The sequence below is a fragment of the Oncorhynchus kisutch genome, linkage group LG1 (assembly GCF_002021735.2).
Source record: "Oncorhynchus kisutch isolate 150728-3 linkage group LG1, Okis_V2, whole genome shotgun sequence".
Taxonomy (NCBI): domain Eukaryota; kingdom Metazoa; phylum Chordata; class Actinopteri; order Salmoniformes; family Salmonidae; genus Oncorhynchus; species Oncorhynchus kisutch.
Genome location: NC_034174.2, coordinates 9106992 through 9128641, shown reverse-complemented (window position 1 = coordinate 9128641; position 21650 = coordinate 9106992). Strand labels below are relative to the sequence as shown.

Genomic DNA, 21650 nt, shown 5'->3' with positions numbered 1-21650 from the left:
ATAGTTGATCTACAAAAACATGTCAAGACAGACCCTGAAAGAAAGGGGCTGGGCTATAGGTTCGTTTTACTCCATGCTGTAGCCAGGGGAATGATTCTGAGTTTGTGGACATATTGCTTGTTCTTTAGCTATTATTGTTCTGTTCTCCAGCCTGTGTCCTAATGCCAAAGAAATAGAAGCACTCGATTAAATTCTATTTCTATGCTTACTAATGCCCAGTCATTATGAACAGCATCCGGTACCAGACCAAATAGAATTTCTATGTTATAGAATATCTATGTTCAGATTCAGTAGGCAACTGTTGAACGTTTTCAGATAGAAATGTCGTGAATAGAGCTGACATGATTTCTTTGTTGTCAGAGAGGCATGCTTGTTCTATATAACATATTTCTATCTGAGCATTCCACAACGTCGTGCCCTGCTTAACGCAACCCAGTTTCTGCAACGGAAACCGTTTACTCTAGGAGCCAAACGGAATGAAACGGGGAGGGACCTACCTGAATTTGTCCAATAGAAAGTCTTGTTTTCGTTGCACAATGGTTTCCGTTATGAATACACCCCTGTTCTGTCTGGTACAATACAATAACGCCCTCTAGTGTAAAACATCAGTCAGCACCATTACATGATACAGTGATAACATTTTAACTCATACAAATGATATTTCTTCCTTGTATAGTGTGTCAAGAGGTCAGATATTTACACACAGTTAATGGTAACATAAATAACATACAAATTGTATACAAAATTAGGACAACAAAATCCCTGATGCAAAACAATAAACACATGAAATTGTAAACAACTTAAATAATGTAGACATTGATTTTCTCTTGTACTCAATAAATAAATGAAATGACACTCAGTGCATAATGCTGGTGAGGAAACACAGAAATGTGAACATAAATAATCACTACAAATGAAGTAAACATTAAGTGCAAAAAAATAAAATAAACCATTAGGCGCCTCACCGATGATGTGGACATTGACAATTGGAAGGTGTAATGACACTAATATTGTGAACTCTGAATGGGAGACATTACATAGGTAGATGTTGAAATATGACACTTTTTTTGTTGTTTTTGTTTTGTTTTTGTTTACAAAATCAAGAAGTAAGAAAACACAGGGTGGATAGTGAAGGAATCACTACAACATGTAGACATTATATCAATTGTCTGGTGGTGCAGAGGTCACTGTAGGTGAGGTGAGTTGAAGTGTTTTTGCAAGGCTGGGTTTGGGGAGTATTAGCATGGTCTAAGACCAGTTTATGTGTTATAATGACCAAAGGAGTTGGCAAGGAAGCAGAAACAGATCTGTCGAGTAGGGCTGGGGGAGTAGGGCTGGGGAGTAGGGCTGGGGAGTAGGGCTGGGGAGTAGGGCTGGGGGAGTAGGGCTGGGGAGTAGGGCTGGGGGAGTAGGGCTGGGGAGTAGGGCTGGGGGAGTAGGGCTGGGGAGTAGGGCTGGGGGAGTAGGGCTGGGGAGTAGGGCTGGGGGAGTAGGGCTGGGGGAGTAGGGCTGGGGAGTAGGACTGGGGGAGTAGGACTGGGGGAGTAGGGCTGGGGCAGTAGGGCTGGGGGATTAGGGCTGGTGGAGTAGGGCTGGGGAGTAGGGCTGGGGGAGTAGGGCTGGGGGAGTAGGGCTGGGGAGTAGGGCTGGGGGAGTAGGGCTGGGGAGTAGGGCTGGGGGAGTAGGGCTGGGGAGTAGGGCTGGGGAGTAGGGCTGGGGGAGTAGGGCTGGGGAGTAGGGCTGGGGGAGTAGGGCTGGGGGAGTAGGGCTGGGGAGTAGGACTGGGGGAGTAGGACTGGGGGAGTAGGGCTGGGGCAGTAGGGCTGGGGGATTAGGGCTGGTGGAGTAGGGCTGGGGAGTAGGGCTGGGGGAGTAGGACTGGGGGAGTAGGACTGGGGGAGTAGGGCTGGGGGAGTAGGGCTGGTGGAGTAGGGCTGGGGAGTAGGGCTGGGGGAGTAGGACTGGGGGAGTAGGACTGGGGGATTAGGACAGGGGGAGTAGGGCTGGGGAGTAGGGCTGTGGAGTAGGGCTGGGGGAGTAGGGCTGGGGAGTAGGACTGGGGGAGTAGGGCTGGGGAGTAGGGCTGGGGAGTAGGGCTGGGGAGTAGGGCTGGGGGAGTAGGGCTGGGGCAGTAGGGCTGGGGCAGTAGGGATGGGGCAGTAGGGCTAGGGGAGTAGGGCTGGGGGAGTAGGGCTGGGGAGTAGGGCTGGGGCAGTAGGGCTGGGGGAGTAGGGCTGGGGCAGTAGGGCTGGGGCAGTAGGGCTGGGGGAGTAGGGATGGGGCAGTAGGGCTAGGGGAGTAGGGCTGGGGGAGTAGGGCTGGGGGAGTAGGGCTGGGGAGTAGGGCTGGGGGAGTAGGGCTGGGGGAGTAGAGCTGGGGGAGTAGGGCTGGGGAGTAGGACTGGGGAGTAGGGCTGGGGAGTAGGACTGGGGAGTAGGGCTGGTGGAGTAGGACTGGGGGAGTAGGGCTGGTGGAGTAGGACTGGTGGAGTAGGGCTAGGGGAGTAAGGGCTAGGGGAGTAGGGCTAGGGGAGTAGGGCTGGGGAGTAGGGCTGGGGAGTAAGGGCTGGGGAGTAGGGCTGGTGGAGTAGGACTGGGGGAGTAGGGCTGGTGGAGTAGGACTGGGGAGTAGGGCTGGGGAGTAGGGCTGGGGAGTAGGGCTGGGGGAGTAGGGCTGGGGGAGTAGGGCTGGGGAGTAGGGCTGGGGAGTAGGGCTGGGGCAGTAGGGCTGGGGAGTAGGGCTGGTGGAGTAGGGCTGGTGGAGTAGGACTGGGGAGTAAGGGCTAGGGGAGTAGGGCTGGGGAGTAGGGCTGGGGGAGTAGGGCTGGGGAGTAGGGCTGGGGAGTAGGGCTGGGGCAGTAGGGCTGGGGGAGTAGGGCTGGGGCAGTAGGGCTGGGGGAGTAGGACTGGGGAGTAGGACTGGGGAGTAGGGCTGGGGCAGTAGGGCTGGGGGAGTAGGGCTGGGGCAGTAGGGCTGGGGGAGTAGGACTGGGGAGTAGGGCTGGGGCAGTAGGGCTGGGGCAGTAGGGCTGGGGGGTAGGACTGGGGAGTAGGGCTGGGGCAGTAAGGCTGGGGGAGTAGGGCTGGGGCAGTAAGGCTGGGGGAGTAGGGCTGGGGAGTAGGGCTGGGGAGTAGGGCTGGTGGAGTAGGACTGGGGAGTAAGGGCTAGGGGAGTAGGGCTGGGGGAGTAGGGCTGGTGAGTAGGACTGGGGAGTAGGACTGGGGAGTAGGGCTGGGGGAGTAGGACTGGGGAGTAGGGCTGGGGGAGTAGGACTGGGGGAGTAGGACTGGGGAGTGGGGCTAAGATCTGCATCTGGTCTCCTCACCAGTTGGTGCTGGGGGGCCTATGGTGCTGGGGCTCTGTGCAGCCTGAGTGGTCCAGCTCTGCACTGTCACAGTCAGAGTCATCATATAGGCCCTAGGTTAGAGGAATAGAGGGAGAGGTCGAGTTAGACAATGGGCCATCCATCTCACCTTCATATTAGCCTGGATACCAGTTTGCTTGTGCTATCATTCCCCTCTGGAACGATAGCACAAACAGACCGGTACCCAGGCTACCTGAGCATTACCTGGTTTGTAAATATTCTGTCCTCCTAAAACTGGGCCCTGGTGATCAGGGAAAACTAAGGTCCCTACACTAGAGCAAAATCCAAATGTAACCATATGTTCTGTAATAGTGATAATGGCCCTATAACGATGAGAGAATGTATCATAATGGGATTCCTGCTCTGCTCATTTCTCTGTCGTTTATGGCTAAACATAACAGTTCCCATGGTAACCCTACCTCACAGTTCTAGTTGTCATAGTAACCCTACCTCGTAGTTTCAGTTCCAGTCGTATAGTTGTCATAGTAACCAGAGCCCTACCTACCTCATAGTTCTGCCCCGTGTTGAGCTGGGTCTTGACCTGGCGTATGGCGGCCTCCTTCTCTGATAAACCGTCGGCCGGGTCGAGGGCGGGGTCGGCGGGTATCTCCGACCCCTGGGACAGAAGGTCGTCGCTCTTGTCGTCCAGCCGCTCGTCTGTGTTGGTACTGACCACGTCCGGCGTGCCGCTGTGGGAGTGGTCACTGGTGTTGCCCTCCTCTCCGTCCGACACGGACACGGCAGACAGGTTCTCAGAGCTGAAGGTGGACAGGGACTGGCACTTGGTTATGCTTACCGGTCGACTGCATGAGGAAGACAAGAGGAGCAGGACATAGATTCAATCCTTGGGCTCTCACAGACACAAGCTCAATTTTGATATACCAAGAGGTTCTTTCTGCTGGCCTACATACTACTATAGAATCATGACTATATACTGTATAATGAATCATGACTATATACTACTATAGAATCATGACTATATACTGTATAATGAATCATGACTATATACTGTATAATGAATCATGACTATATACTGTATAATGAATCATGACTATATACTACTATAGAATCATGACTATATACTGTATAATGAATCATGACTATATACTGTATAATGAATAATGACTATATACTACTATAGAATCATGACTATATACTGTATAATGAATCATGACTATATACTACTATAGAATCATGACTATATACTGTATAATGAATCATGACTATATACTGTATAATGAATCATGACTATATACTGTATAATGAATCATGACTATATACTGTATAATGAATCATGACTATATACTGTATAATGAATAATGACTATATAGTACTACAGAATCATGACTATATACTGTATAATGAATAATGACTATATAGTACTACAGAATCATGACTATATACTGTATAATGAACCATGACTATATACTGTATAATGAATCATGACTATATACTGTATAATGAATAATGACTATATACTGTATAATGAATAATGACTATATACTGTATAATGAATAATGACTATATACTGTATAATGAATCATGACTATATACTGTATAATGAATAATGACTATATAGTACTACAGAATCATGACTATATACTGTATAATGAATAATGACTATATAGTACTACAGAATCATGACTATATACTGTATAATGAATAATGACTATATAGTACTACAGAATCATGACTATATACTGTATAATGAATAATGACTATATACTGTATAATGAATAATGACTATATAGTACTACAGAATCATGACTATATACTGTATAATGAATAATGACTATATAGTACTACAGAATCATGACTATATACTGTATAATGAATAATGACTATATACTGTATAATAAACCATGAATATATACTACTATAGAATCATGACTATATACTACTACAGAATCATGACTATATACTGTATAATGAATAATGACTATATACTGTATAATGAATCATGACTATATACTGTATAATGAATCATGACTATATACTGTATAATGAATCATGACTATATACTGTATAATGAATCATGACTATATACTGTATAATGAATAATGACTATATACTGTATAATGAATAATGACTATATACTACTATAGAATCATGAATATGTACTACTATAGAATCATGACTATATACTACTACAGAATCATGACTATATACTGTATAATGAATAATGACTATATAGTACTACAGAATCATGAATATATACTGTCTAATGAATCATGACTATATACTGTATAATGAATCATGACTATATACTGTATAATGAATCATGACTATATACTACTACAGAATCATGACTATATACTGTATAATGAATCATGACTATATACTGTATAATGAATCATGACTATATACTGTATAATGAATCATGAATCATGAATCATGAATCATTGAATATATACTACTATAATCATAGTACTACTACTACTACTACTACAGAATCATGACTATATACTGTATAATGAATCATGACTATATACTGTATAATGAATCATGACTATATACTACTACAGAATCATGACTATATACTGTATAATGAATAATGACTATATGACTATATACTGTATAATAAACCATGAATAACTTCCGGAAGTTCTTCCAACAACGACGAGACGGCCTACAGGGAGGAGGTGAGGGCCCTCGGAGTGTGGTGTCAGGAAAATAACCTCACACTCAACGTCAACAAAACTAAGGAGATGATTGTGGACTTCAGGAAACAGCAGAGGGAACACCCCCCCATCCACATCAATGGAACAGTAGTGGAGAGGGTAGCAAGTTTTAAGTTCCTCGGCATACACATCACAGACAAACTGAATTGGTCCACTCACACAGACAGCATCGTGAAGAAGGCGCAGCAGCGCCTCTTCAACCTCAGGAGGCTGAAGAAATTCGGCTTGTCACCAAAAGCAATCACAAACTTCTACAGATGCACAATCGAGAGCATCCTGGCGGGCTGTATCACCGCCTGGTATGGCAACTGCACCGCCCTCAACCGTAAGGCTCTCCAGAGGGTAGTGAGGTCTGCACAACGCATCACCGGGGGCAAACTACCTGCCCTCCAGGACACCTACACCACCCGATGCTACAGGAAGGCCATAAAGATCATCAAGGACATCAACCACCCGAGCCACTGCCTGTTCACCCCGCTGTCATCCAGAAGGCGAGGTCAGTACAGGTGCATCAAAGCTGGGACCGAGAGACTGAAAAACAGCTTCTATCTCAAGGCCATCAGACTGTTAAACAGCCACCACTAACATTGAGTGGCTACTGCCAACACACTGTCAATGCCACTGACTCTACTCCAGCCACTTTAATCATGGGAATTGATGGGAAATGATGTAAATATATCACTAGTCACTTTAAACAATGCTACCTTATATAATGTTACTTACCCTACATTATTCATCTCATATGCATACGTAGATACTGTACTCTATATCATCGACTGCATCCTTATGTAATACATGTATCACTAGCCACTTTAACTATGCCACTTGGTTTACATACTCATCTCATATGTATATACTGTACTCGATATCATCTACTGTATCTTGCCTATGCTGCTCTGTACCATCACTCATTCATATATCCTTATGTACATATTCTTTATCCCCTTACACTGTGTATAAGACAGTAGTTTTTTTTGGAATTGTTAGTTAGATTACTTGTTCGTTATTACTGCATTGTCGGAACTAGAAGCACAAGCATTTCGCTACACTCGCATTAACATCTGCTAACCATGTGTATGTGACAAATACATTTGATTTGATTTGATTTGAATATATACTACTACAGAATCATGACTATATACTGTATAATGAATCATGACTATATACTGTATAATGAATCATGAATATATACTACTATAGAATCATGACTATATACTACTATAGAATCATGACTATATACTGTATAATGAATAATGACTATATAGTACTATAGAATCATGACTATATACTGTATAATGAATAATGACTATATACTGTATAATAAACCATGAATATATACTACTACAGAATCATGAATATATACTGTATAATGAATCATGACTATATACTGTATAATGAATCATGACTATATACTACTACAGAATCATGACTATATACTGTATAATGAATCATGACTATATACTACTACAGAATCATGACTGTATACTACTATAGAGTCATGACTATATACTGTATGAATCATGACTATATAGAACTATACAATCATGACTACATACTGTATAATGAATCATGACTACATACTGTATAATGAATCATGACTATATACTGTATAATGAATCATGACTATATACTGTATAATGAATCATGACTATATACTGTATAATGAATCATGACTATATACTGTATAATGAATCATGACTATATACTGTATAATGAATCATGACTACATACTGTCTAATGAATCATGACTATATACTGTATAATGAATCATGACTATATACTGTATAATGAATCATGACTATATACTGTATAATGAATCATGACTACATACTGTCTAATGAATCATGACTATATACTGTATAATGAATCATGACTATATACTGTATAATGAATCATGACTATATACTGTATAATGAATCATGACTATATACTGTATAATGAATCATGACTATATACTGTATAATGAATCATGACTATATACTGTATAATGAATCATGACTATATACTACTACAGAATCATGACTATATACTGTATAATGAATCATGACTATATACTGTCTAATGAATCATGACTATATACTGTATAATGAACCATGACAGCATACTGTATAATGAACCATGACTATATACTGTACAATGTATAAGATGCATTTTCTTACCGTCTCCGTGGTAACTCCACCTCACTGTCCACCTCTCCCTCCTCTTCCTCTGAGGACACACCACGTCTCTGCATAAGAAAAGGGAAGATGTGTAAGTGAAAAGGAAAGATAAGAGGAATCAAGACTGCAGTCTTCTTGCCTATTTCTTGGGTTAGTCAGTATAACTGGTCAGGAGAATCTCTTGTCCCTGGTTAGTTAGTATAACTGGTCAGGAGAATCTCCTGGTTCTAGGTTAGTTAGTATAACTGGTCAGGAGAATCTCCTGGTTCTAGGTTAGTTTGTATAACTGGTCAGGAGAATCTCCTGGTTCTAGGTTAGTTTGCATAACTGGTCAGGAGAATCTCCTGGTTCTAGGTTAGTTTGTATAACTGGTCAGGAGAATCTCCTGGTTCTAGGTTAGTTAGTATAACTGGTCAGGAGAATCTCCTGTCTCAAGGTTAGTTAGTATAACTGGTCAGGAGAATCTCCTGGTTCTAGGTTAGTTAGTATAACTGGTCAGGAGAATCTCCTGGTTCTAGGTTAGTTAGTATAACTGGTCAGGAGAATCTCCTGGTTCTAGGTTAGTTAGTATAACTGGTCAGGAGAATCTCCTGGTTCTAGGTTAGTTAGTATAACTGGTCAGGAGAATCTCCTGGTTCTAGGTTAGTTAGTATAACTGGTCAGGAGAATCTCATGGTTCTAGGTTAGTTAGTATATTAAAGCCACCAGATACCATCCATTGTGCCGTACTACTGATGACTACCTGTTTGCGTGTGACTTGTTTCCGGTAGAGCAGGGCTGCAGGTGTGAGGTGTTGGCTCCTGGGTGACCTGATGATCCCTGTGCCCTCCTCCTTGTCCTCCCCATCCTGAAGTAACCGTCCTGGGCCTCCCAGCACCGACCCCCTCCCTGCCGCTGCCCCCCTCCCACAGGGGGAGTCTGGGCTGCTGGAGAACGGTATGGAGGCCGCGTCCTCGCTGGGGGTGTTGCTACGCGGTGGGGTCTCTGTCTGGTCATCTGTCCCCACCCCTCCATCCTCCGTCCCTCCTCCACCACCTCCTCCTCCACCTGTAAGTCATTAATACCAACCAGCATCAGTTTCCTAGTTTCCTAAATACAGAAGACTATAAACCATAACTGACTTTATTTACACTAGATTTATTTACACTAGATTTATTTACACTAGATTTATTTACACTAGATTTATTTACACTATTTATTTAGGTTATATTTATTTACACTAGATTTATTTACACTATTTATTTAGGTTATATTTATTTACACTATTTATTTACACTAGATTTATTTACACTATTTATTTACACTAGATTTATTCACACTATATTTATTTACACTATTTATTTAGGTTATATTTATTTACACTATATTTATTTACACTAGATTTATTTACACTATTTATTTACACTAGATTTATTCACACTAGATTTATTTACACTATATTTATTTACACTATATTTATTTACACTATATTTATTTACACTATATTTATTTACACTAGATTTATTTGCACTATATTTATTTACGTATGTTTGGCTCATCATGTCTTATGTATGTCCTGTGACTGTCTATAGTGATGTGTGTCCTGTGACTGTCTATAGTGATGTATGTCCTGTGACTGTCTATAGTGATGTATGTCCTGTGACTGTCTATAGTGATGTATGTCCTGTGACTGTCTATAGTGATGTATGTCCTGTGACTGTCTATAGTGATGTATGTCCTGTGACTGTCTATAGTGATGTATGTCCTGTGACTGTCTATAGTGATGTGTGTCCTGTGACTGTCTATAGTGATGTATGTCCTGTGACTGTCTATAGTGATGTATGTCCTGTGACTGTCTATAGTGATGTGTGTCCTGTGACTGTCTATAGTGATGTATGTCCTGTGACTCTCTATAGTGATGTATGTCCTGTGACTGTCTATAGTGATGTATGTCCTGTGACTGTCTATAGTGCTGTATGTCCTGTGACTGTCTATAGTGATGTGTGTCCTGTGACTGTCTATAGTGCTGTATGTCCTGTGACTGTCTATAGTGATGTATGTCCTGTGACTGTCTATAGTGATGTGTGTCCTGTGACTGTCTATAGTGATGTATGTCCTGTGACTCTCTATAGTGATGTATGTCCTGTGACTGTCTATAGTGATGTATGTCCTGTGACTGTCTATAGTGCTGTATGTCCTGTGACTGTCTATAGTGCTGTATGTCCTGTGACTGTCTATAGTGCTGTATGTCCTGTGACTGTCTATAGTGCTGTATGTAGAACATTATGGGCTGGTTTCCCCGACGCAGAGAAATATCCTAAAATGTAGTCTTTATCGTTGTACGGGAAAACAGCCTTAAATGTATGTCAGGTATCCCTGTATACAGGGCATTTAATGTATGTCAGGTATCCCTGTATACAGGGCATTTGGAAAGTATTCAGACCCCTTCACTTTTTCCACATTTTGTTACGTTATGTTATTCAGACCCTTTACTCAGTACTTTGTTGAAGCACCTTTTTGCAGTGATTACAGCCTCAAGTCTTATTCGTTGTGATGCTACCAGCTTGGTGCAACTGTATTTGGGGAGTTTCTCCCATTCTTCTCTGCAGATCCTCTCAAGCTCTGTCAGGTTGAATGGGGAGCGTCGGTGCACAGCTATTTTCAAGTCTCTCCAGAGATGTTCAATTGGGTTCAAGTCCGTGCTTTGGCTGGGCCACTCAAGGACATTCAGAGATTTGTCCCAAAGCCACACCTGCGTTGTCTTGGCTGTGTGATTAGGGTCGTTGTCCTGTTGGAAGTTGAACCTTCGCCTCAGTCTGAGATCCTGAGCACTCTAGAGAAGGTTTACATCAAGGATCTCTCTGTACTTTGTTCCGTTCATCTTTCCCCTCGATCCTGACTAGTCTCCCAGTCCCTGAAAAACATCCCCACAGCATAATGCTGCCACCACCATGCTTCACCGTAGGGATGGTGCCAGGTTTCCTCTAGACGTGATGCTTGGCATTCAGGCCAAAGAGTTCAATCTTGGTTTCATCAGACCAGAGAATCTTGAATCTTGTTTCTCATGGTCTGAGTGTCCTTTATGTCCAAGCGGGCTGTCCTTCTGGAAGGTTCTCCAATGTCCACAGATGAACTCTGGAGCTCTGTCTGAGTGACCATCGTGTTCTTGGTCACCTCCCTAACCAAGGCCCTTCTCCCCCGATTGCTCAGTTTGGACGGGCAGCCAGCTCTAGGAAGAGTCTTGGTGGTTCCATAATTCTTCCATTTAAGTATGATGGAGGCCACTGTGTTCTTGGGGACCTTCAATGTTGCAGACATGGTTCCCTTCCCCAGATCTGTGCCTCGACACAATCTTGTCTCTGAGCTCTACGGACAATGCCATCATGGCTTGGTATTTGCTCTAACATGCACTGTCAACTGTGGGGACCTTATATAGACATCATGTCCAATCAATTGAATTTACCAATTTACCAATTTACCAGTTGACTCCAATCAAGTTGTAGAAACATCTCAAGGATGATCAATGGAAACAGGATGCACCTGAGCTAAATTTTCGAGCCTCATAAGCAAAGGGTCTGAATACTTATGGAAATAAGGTTTCTGTTTTTTATTTTTTATTCATTTGTAAAACATTCTAAAAACCTGTTTCATCTTTGAGACTATGGGGTATTGTTTCATCTTTGAGACTATGGGGTATTGTTTCATCTTGAGACTATGGGGTATTGTTTCATCTTTGAGACTATGGGGTATTGTTTCATCTTTGAGACTATGGGGTATTGTTTCATCTTTGAGACTATGGGGTATTGTTTCATCTTTGAGACTATGGGGTATTGTTTCATCTTTGAGACTATGGGGTATTGTTTCATCTTTGAGACTATGGGGTATTGTTTTCATCTTTGAGACTATGGGGTATTGTTTCATCTTTGAGACTATGGGGTAATTGTTTCATCTTTGAGACTATAGGGTATTGTTTCATCTTTGAGACTATGGGGTATTGTTTCATCTTTGAGACTATGGGGTATTGTTTCATCTTTGAGACTATGGGGTATTGTTTCATCTTTGAGACTATGGGGTATTGTTTCATCTTTGAGACTATGGGGTATTGTTTCATCTTGAGACTATGGGGTATTGTTTCATCTTTGAGACTATGGGGTTACTATGGTTTCATCTTTGAGACTATGGGGTATTGTTTCATCTTTGAGACTATGGGTATTGTTCATCTTTGAGACTATGGGGTATTGTTTCATCTTTGAGACTATGGGGTATTGTTTCATCTTTGAGACTATGGGGTATTGTTTCATCTTTGAGACTATGGGGTATTGTTTCATCTTTGAGACTATGGGTATTGGTTTCATCTTTGAGACTATGGGGTATTGTTTCATCTTTGAGACTATGGGGTATTGTTTCATCTTTGAGACTATGGGGTATTGTTTCATCTTTGAGACTATGGGGTATTGTTTCATCTTTGAGACTATGGGGTATTGTTTCATCTTTGAGACTATGGGGTATTGTTTCATCTTGAGACTTATGGGGTATTGTTTCATCTTTGAGACTAGGGGTATTGTTTCATCTTTGAGACATGGGGTATTGTTTTCATCTTTGAGACTATGGGGTATTGTTTCATCTTTGAGACTATGGGGTATTGGTTTTCATCTTTGAGACTATGGGGTATTGTTTCTTGAGACTATGGGGGTAATTGTTTCATCTTTGAGACTAGGGGGTATTGTTTCATCTTTGAGACTATGGGGTATTGTTTCATCTTGAGACTATGGGGTATTGTTCCATCTTTGAGACTATGGGGTATTGTTTCATCTTTGAGACTATGGGGTATTGTTTCATCTTGAGACTATGGGGTATTGTTTCATCTTTGGAGACTATGGGGTATTGTTTCATCTTGAGACTATGGGTAGTGTTCATCTTTGAGACTATGGGGTATTGTTTCATCTTTGAGACTATGGGGTATTGTTTCATCTTTGAGACTATGGGGTATTGTTTCATCTTTGAGACTATGGGGTATTGTTTCATCTTTGAGACTATGGGTATTGTTTCATCTTTGAGACTATGGGGTATTGTTTCATCTTTGAGACTATGGGGTATTGTTTCATCTTGAGACTATGGGGTATTGTTTCATCTTTGAGACTATGGGGTATTGTTCATCTTTGAGACTATGGGGTATTGTTTCATCTTTGAGACTATGGGGTATTGTTTCATCTTTGAGGACTATGGGGTATTGTTTCATCTTTGAGACTATGGGGTATTGTTTCATCTTTGAGACTATGGGGTATTGTTTCATCTTTGAGACTATGGGTATTGTTTCATCTTTGAGACTATGGGGTATTGTTTCATCTTTGAGACTATGGGGTATTGTTTCATCTTTGAGACTATGGGGTATTGTTTCATCTTTGAGACTATGGGGTATTGTTTCATCTTTGAGACTATGGGGTATTGTTTCATCTTTGAGACTATGGGTATTGTTCATCTTTGAGACTAGGGGTATTGTTTCATCTTGAGGACTATGGGGTATTGTTTCATCTTTGAGACTATGGGGTATTGTTTCATCTTTGAGACTATGGGTATTGTTTCATCTTTGAGACTATGGGGTATTGTTTCATCTTTGAGACTATGGGGTATTGTTTCATCTTTGAGACTATGGGGTATTGTTTCATCTTTGAGACTATGGGGTATTGTTCATCTTTGAGACTATGGGGTATTGTTTCATCTTTGAGACTATGGGGTATTGTTTCATCTTTGAGACTATGGGGTATTGTTCATCTTTGAGACTATGGGGTATTGTTTTCATCTTTGAGACTATGGGGTATTGTTTCATCTTTGAGACTATGGGTATTGTTTCATCTTTGAGACTATGGGGTATTGTTTCATCTTTGAGACTATGGGGTATTGTTTCATCTTTGAGACTATGGGGTATTGTTTTCATCTTTGAGACTATGGGGTATTGTTTCATCTTTGAGACTATGGGGTATTGTTTCATCTTTGAGACTATGGGGTATTGTTTCATCTTTGAGACTATGGGGTATTGTTTCATCTTTGAGACTATGGGGGTATTGTTTACATCTTTGAGACTATGGGGTATTGTTTCATCTTTGAGACTATGGGTATTTTTCATCTTTGAGACTATGGGGTATTGTTTCATCTTTGAGACTATGGGGTATTGTTTCATCTTTGAGACTATGGGGTATTGTTTCATCTTTGAGACTATGGGGTATTGTTTCATCTTTGAGACTATGGGGTATTGTTTCCATATGGGGTATTGTTTCATCTTTGAGACTATGGGGTATTGTTTCATCTTTGAGACTATGGGGTATTGTTTCATCTTTGAGACTATGGGGTATTGTTTCATCTTTGAGACTATGGGGTATTGTTTCATCTTTGAGACTATGGGGTATTGTTTCATCTTTGAGACTATGGGGTATTGTTTCATCTTTGAGACTATGGGGTATTGTTTCATCTTTGAGACTATGGGTATTGTTTCATCTTTGAGACTATGGGGTATTGTTTCATCTTTGAGACTATGGGGTATTGTTTCATCTTTGAGACTATGGGGTATTGTTTCATCTTTGAGACTATGGGGTATTGTTTCATCTTTGAGACTATGGGGTATTGTTTCATCTTTGAGACTATGGGGTATTGTTTCATCTTTGAGACTATGGGGTATTGTTTCATCTTTGAGACTATGGGGGTATTGTTTCATCTTTGAGACTATGGGGTATTGTTTCATCTTTGAGACTATGGGTATTGTTTCATCTTTGAGACTATGGGGTATTGTTTCATCTTTGAGACTATGGGGTATTGTTTCATCTTTGAGACTATGGGTATTGTTTCATCTTTGAGACTATAGGGTATTGTTTCATCTTTGAGACTATGGGGTAATTGTTTCATCTTTGAGACTATGGGGTATTGTTTCATCTTTGAGACTATGGGGTATTGTTTCATCTTTGAGACTATGGGGTATTGTTTCATCTTTGAGACTATGGGGTATTGTTTCATCTTTGAGAACTATGGGTATTTGTTTCATCTTTGAGACTATGGGGTATTGTTCATCTGAGGACTAGGGTATGTTTCATCTTTGAGACTATGGGGTATTGTTTCAATCTTTGAGACTATAGGGTATTGTTTCATCTTTGAGACTATGGGGGTATTGTTTCATCTTTGAGACTATGGGGTATTGTTTCATCTTTGAGACTATGGGTATGTTCATTTGAGACTATGGGGTATGTTTCATCTTTGAGACTATGGGTATTGTTTCATCTTTGAGACTATGGGGTATTGTTTCATCTTTGAGACTATAGGGGTATTGTTTCATCTTTGAGACTATGGGGTATTGTTTCATCTTTGAGACTATGGGGTATTGTTTCATCTTTGAGACTATGGGTATTGTTTCATCTTTGAGACTATGGGGTATTGTTTCATCTTTGAGACTATGGGGTATTGTTTCATCTTTGAGACTATGGGGTATTGTTTCATCTTGAGACTATGGGGTATTGTTTCATCTTTGAGACTATGGGGTATTGTTTCATCTTTGAGACTATGGGGTATTGTTTCATCTTTGAGACTATGGGGTATTGTTTCATCTTTGAGACTATGGGGTATGTTTCATCTTTGAGACTATGGGGTATTGTTTCATCTTTGAGACTATGGGGTATTGTTTCATCTTTGAGACTATAGGGTATTGTTTCATCTTTGAGACTATGGGGTATTGTTTTCATCTTTGAGACTATGGGGTATTGTTTCATCTTTGAGACTATGGGGTATTGTTTCATCTTTGAGACTATGGGTATTGTTTCATCTTTGAGACTATGGGGTATTGTTTCATCTTTGAGACTATGGGGTATGTTTCATCTTTGAGACTATGGGGTATTGTTTCATCTTTGAGACTATGGGGTATTGTTTCATCTTTGGAGACTATGGGGTATTGTTTCATCTTTGAGACTATGGGGTATTGTTCATCTTTGAGACTATAGGGGTATTGTTTCATCTTTGAGACTATGGGGTATTGTTTCATCTTTGAGCTAGGGTATTGTTTCATCTTTGAGACTATAGGGTATTGTTTCATCTTTGAGACTATAGGGGTATGTTTCATCTTTGAGACTATGGTATTGTTTCATCTTTGAGACTATGGGGTATTGTTTCATCTTTGAGACTATGGGGTATTGTTTCATCTTTGAGACTATGGGGTATTGTTTCATCTTTGAGACTATGGGGTATTGTTCATCTTGAGACTATGGGGTATTGTTTCATCTTTGAGACTATGGGGTATTGTTTCATCTTTGAGACTATGGGGTATTGTTCATCTTTGAGACTATGGGGTATTGTTTCATCTTTGAGACTATGGGGTATTGTTTCATCTTTGAGACTATGGGGTATTGTTTCATCTTTGAGACTATAGGGTATTGTTTCATCTTTGAGACTATAGGGTATTGTTTCATCTTTGAGACTATAGGGTATTGTTTCATCTTTGAGACTATGGGGTATTGTTTCATCTTTGAGACTATGGGGTATTGTTTCATCTTTGAGACTATAGGGTATTGTTTCATCTTTGAGACTATGGGGTATTGTTTCATCTTTGAGACTATGGGGTATTGTTTCATCTTTGAGACTATGGGGTATTGTTTCATCTTTGAGACTATAGGGTATTGTTTCATCTTTGAGACTATGGGGTATTGTTTCATCTTTGAGACTATGGGGTATTGTTTCATCTTTGAGACTATGGGGTATTGTTTCATCTTTGAGACTATGGGGTATTGTTTCATCTTTGAGACTATGGGGTATTGTTTCATCTTTGAGACTATGGGGTATTGTTTCATCTTTGAGACTATGGGGTATTGTTTCATCTTTGAGACTATGGGGTATTGTTTCATCTTTGAGACTATGGGGTATTGTTTCATCTTTGAGACTATAGGGTATTGTTTCATCTTTGAGACTATAGGGTATTGTTTCATCTTTGAGACTATGGGGTATTGTTTCATCTTTGAGACTATGGGGTATTGTTTCATCTTTGAGACTATAGGGTATTGTTTCATCTTTGAGACTATGGGGTATTGTTTCATCTTTGAGACTATAGGGTATTGTTTCATCTTTGAGACTATGGGGTATTGTGTGTAGCTTGATGAGGAAATATTTTAATTGAATCCTTTTTAGAATAAGGCTGTATCGTTACAACATTTGGAAAAAGGGAAGGGGTCTGAATACTTTCTGAATGGACTGTAATCAAATGTTCCTATCGGACAATATTAATGATATAGATTCACCTCCTCCTAGGCCTGCGGAGGCGCTCTGGCTACCCCCTCTCTCCAGACCAGGTCTCTCCAGTCCCCTGCGGCGACCCTCTGCCTCCATGCTGGTAGAGATGAGGTCTGGGCTGGACGAGGACATCTTCTTCAGCAGCAGATCATGCTGGAGACCTCTCAGAGCTGCGCTGGGGTCCAGATGCTGCTTGCTGCTGAGGGAAGAATACATCTTTATTGTGGGCCCTGAAGGGCGATTTGGTTTGCAGCAAAATTACACTCTGGCTCTATCTCAATTTGTCGTTTTTCCGGTTCCTCGCAATTCTTCTCAATTGGGCCCTCCTCTATGACCTATGAACTCTAATGGGTTTTGAGAAGAAGGCGAGAGAGACGCACAGAGGATGTTAGGAATCCAGGAAAGATTCCGTGAGACAGCGACAGAATGGACACAATGATACATAAAACGTTTATATACATGTCTTATATTAAACAAATTCCTCCAACCACACATCCAGTATGGAGAGTTGTCAACATAAATACCTAGGTGTGGAGGAGGTCAGAGACGTAGTATTAGCCAGACCCAGTGTGGACGATAACGCAGCCTTCAGCCCAGCTAGGTCTCCACTGCTGCCCTTCCCCGCCTTCCTGTAGCGGGGCTTGGCCCGACGTGACCTCCCCGGGGACGTGGATCCCTTCTGGGGGCAGGAGGGGATGGTCACCTGAGTCATGGAGGAGTCCAGCTTGGGAAGGATCACCTCTGACTTTAACAGGTCTGGTCTACTGGAACAACACAGTGGATTCACAGTGAGTAAAGTCTTTTGTTTCTCTACACTGAGCATGGCTCAATAAAGTCAGTCAAGTTGTCTGCCGTTGCTGATAGCTACTTTATTGAGGAAAAATGTACTTACTATGACTAAGTTATGTGGTTGTCCCACCTACACTACAGTTCAAAAGTTTGGGGTCACTTAGAAATGTCCTTGTTTTTGAAAGAAAAGCACATTTTTTTGTCCATTAAAATAACATCAAATTTATCAGAAACACAGTGTGGACATTGTTAATGTTGTAAATGACTGTTGTAGCTGGAAACGGCTGATTTTTAATGGAATATCGACATAGGCGTACAGAGGCCCATTATCAGCAACCATCACTCCTGTGTTCCAATGGCACGTTCAGTTTATATATATATATACAGTGGGGCAAAAAAGTATTTAGCCAGCCACCAATTGTGCAAGTTCTCCCACTTAAAAAGATGAGAGAGGCCTGTCATTTTCATCATAGGTACACTTGGTTGGTTTCTCTGTTGGTTTCTTGGTTGGTTTCTCCTCTCCTCACCTCTTGCTGTGCGCGGGAAGTTTCTGAGGTACGTTGCGTTTCTTGATGAGTTTCTCCATGGAGTTGGACGAGCGTTCCTGTCTGGAGCTGTGGTGTTTGATGCATCCTGGGTACTTCTTATCCAGTGACTGCTCCCTCCTGGGAAACACATAACATCGTTTTGCTAGTTTGTTCGTTCATTTCTAAGCCACAAAAAAAACACAAACATATTGTTGGTATTATATATTATAAACTGGGTGGTTCGAACCCTGAATGCTGATTGGCTGACAGCCATGCTATATCAGACCATATTTCACGGGAATGACAAAACATTTATTATTCGTGCTCTAATTACGTTGGTAACCAGTTTATAATAGCAATAAGGCACCTCAGGAGTTTGTGGTATATGGCCAATATACCACGGCTAAGGGCTGTGTCCAGGCACTCTGCGTTGCGTCGTGCCCAAGAACAGCCCTTAGTCATGGTATATTGGCCATAAACCACACCCCCTCGTGCCTTATATGTTAATTATACCATGTCTGCTATTCCCTCTAGCTGCATGTGACAGACGACGATGAGTATTGTATACACAAGTTTAAAGTTTGGATGTTAAGTCCTCAAAGTGCTGCGAAATTCCTTTCTTGCAAACTCAAAACTCAACAATGCAATAATCTATATCAATGTAGGACTATAAAATAACATACGGTAGAAACACAAACACACCAGATATACAAATAACCAATAAGAACATGAGAAAGTAAGAAGTTATATACAGGGTCAGTTCCAATAGCATATTTACAATGAGCAGGGATACTGGAGTGATGGAGGTAGATAGGGAAAGTGGGATGCCTAGTCAGTTGTACAACTGAATGCATTCAACTGAAATGTGGCTTCCGCATTTAACCCAACACCTCTGAATCAGAGAGGTGCGGGGGGCTGCCTTCATCGACATCCACGTCTTCGGCGCCCGGGGAACAGTGGGTTAATTGCCTTGTTCAGTGGAAGAAAGACCGATTTTTACCTTGTCAGCTCAGGGATTCAATCTTGCAACCTTTCGGTTACTAGTCCAACGCTATAACCACTAGGCTACTTGCCGCCCTGATACTGGAGTGATGGAGGTAGACATGTTTAGGGGTAAGGTGACTAGGCATCAGGATGTATGAAAAACAGCAGCATAAATTATAATTGTCCTGTGAGTGTGCAGAGTCCTGTGAGTGTGTAGAGTCCTGTGAGTGTGCAGAGTCCTGTGAGTGTGTAGAGTCCTGTGAGTGTGTAGAGTCCTGTGAGTGTGTAGAGTCCTGTGAGTGTGCAGAGCCCTTGCAATTTTGCTATTTAGTTAGCTATTTAGTTAGCCATTTAGTTAGCTATTTAGTTAGCCATTTAGTTAGCTATTTAGTTAGCCATTTAGTTAGCTATTTAGTTAGCCATTTGGTTAGCCATTTAGTTAGCTATTTAGTTAGCCATTTTGTTAGCTATTTAGTTAGCTATTTAGTTTGAACTTAAGTTAGCTATTTTGTTAGCTATTTCGTTAGCTATTTTGTTAGCTATTTATCAGTCTAATGGCTTGGGGATAGAAGCTGTTCAGGAGCCTGTTGGTGTCAGACTTGATGCACCGGTACCGCCTGCCGTGTCGAAGCAGAGGGAACCTTCTAAAGCTTGGTTGTCTGGAGTCTTTAACGATTTTACAGGCCTGCCTTTCACACCGCCTGATATAGAGGTCCTGGATGGACGGGCCCCAGTGATGTACTCAGCTGTCTGCATCACCCTCTGTAGCGCTATGCAATCCAGGGCGGTGCTGTTGCCATACCGAACAGTGATGCAGCCAGTCAAGATGCTCTCAATGGTGCAGCTGTATAACTTTTTTGAGGATTTGAAGGCCAATGCCAAACCTTTTCCATTTCCTGAGGGGGAAGAGGTGCTGTAGCGCCTTCTCCACGACTGTACGTGTGTGAGTGGATCATTTGAAGTATTTTGTGATTTGGACAATGCTGTGCATTGATTACAGCTCAGTGTTCAACTCCATTGTCCACTCCAAGCTCATCACTACGCTAAGGACCCTGGGATTGAACACTTCCCTCTGCAACTGGATCCAGGACTTCAAGACAGGACGACCCCAGCTGGTGAGGGTAGGCGACACCACTTCCTGCCATGCTGACCCTCAACACAGAGGCCCCCCAGGAGTGCGTGCTTAGTCCCCTCCTGTACTTCCTGTTCACCCATGACTGCGTGGGACTCCGACACCATCGTTAAGTTTGCTGATGACATGACGGTGGTAGGCCTGATCGCTGGTGACAACGAGACGGCCTACAGGGAGGAGATCAGTGACCTGGCAGTGTGGTGCCGGGGCAACAACCTCTCCCTAAACGTCAGTAAGACCAAGGAGCTGATCGTGGACTACAGGAAACGGAGGGGGTGCGAGCACGCTCCCAATCCACATCGACAGGGCTACAGTGGAGCGGGTCAGGAGCTTTAACATGGATATTGTGTAAAGTGTGCAACAATAACTAGGGTTATTACTTGAGTAGCTCCTTCTCCTTGAGTTCCAGCTGTAGCATAACGGCGTTGAGCTCCATGTAGAGGTTGTTGGCTCTCTCCAGCTTCCTCTCATAGTGCTCGCGTATATCCAGGGCATGTCTGGTAGAGAGGGAGAGAGAAAGCCAACGAGACAAATAGGGGTTAATACAAACACATTACAATGCAGCTAGCTATTAATGTACTGTCTGTCTGTACGGTATTTATGTATCTACTGTAGGATTCTTTCTGCATGTTCATTCGCTCCCTCACTAACTCACTCATTCACTTAAATATTAAGGAATTAATCCATCATTCATCCATCCATCCATCCATCCATCCATTCATCCATTAATCCATTAATCCATTCATCCATTCATCCATCCATCTATCTATCCATCTA

General features: G+C 41.9%; 2 protein-coding genes across 2 annotated transcripts in view; both read right to left on the bottom strand.

Moving 5' to 3' along the window:
• Positions 1-1831: 1831 nt before the first annotated feature.
• LOC116375837 (extensin-like) lies at positions 1832-3312 on the bottom strand. Its single transcript, XM_031833753.1, has 3 exons — positions 2857-3312; positions 2347-2646; positions 1832-2083 (listed from the first exon to the last, which is right to left on the bottom strand). The coding sequence occupies exons 1-3, from the start codon at positions 3310-3312 to the stop codon at positions 1832-1834; spliced, it is 1008 nt and encodes a 335-aa protein (XP_031689613.1).
• Positions 3197-21650, bottom strand: part of LOC109880531 (mitogen-activated protein kinase kinase kinase 12) — a 56375-nt gene continuing 37921 nt past the window's right edge. Inside the window, exons 10-17 of the mRNA XM_031822803.1 lie at positions 21254-21370; positions 18758-18895; positions 17966-18202; positions 17450-17640; positions 8947-9251; positions 8205-8272; positions 3870-4167; positions 3197-3417 (exon numbers count right to left, since the gene is read on the bottom strand). Of these exons, the coding sequence (XP_031678663.1) occupies positions 3322-3417; positions 3870-4167; positions 8205-8272; positions 8947-9251; positions 17450-17640; positions 17966-18202; positions 18758-18895; positions 21254-21370 (1450 nt within the window). The 3' untranslated portion in view covers positions 3197-3321. The remainder of the gene's footprint in view (positions 3418-3869; positions 4168-8204; positions 8273-8946; positions 9252-17449; positions 17641-17965; positions 18203-18757; positions 18896-21253; positions 21371-21650) is intronic.

What these genes read in the sequence shown, in the direction of transcription:
- LOC116375837 (XM_031833753.1), bottom strand. Translation starts at nt 3,312, where the DNA reads ATGCAGATCTTAGCCCCACTCCCCAGTCCTACTCCCCCAGTCCTACTC. An exon ending in CCTACTCCCCCAGCCCTACT is followed by an intron (nt 2,647 to 2,856) that starts GCCCCAGCCCTA and finishes CCTACTCCCCAG; the next exon opens with CCCTACTCCCCAGCCCTACT. An exon ending in CCCCCAGCCCTACTCCCCCA is followed by an intron (nt 2,084 to 2,346) that starts GCCCTACTCCCC and finishes CCTACTCCCCAG; the next exon opens with CCCTACTCCCCAGCCCTACT.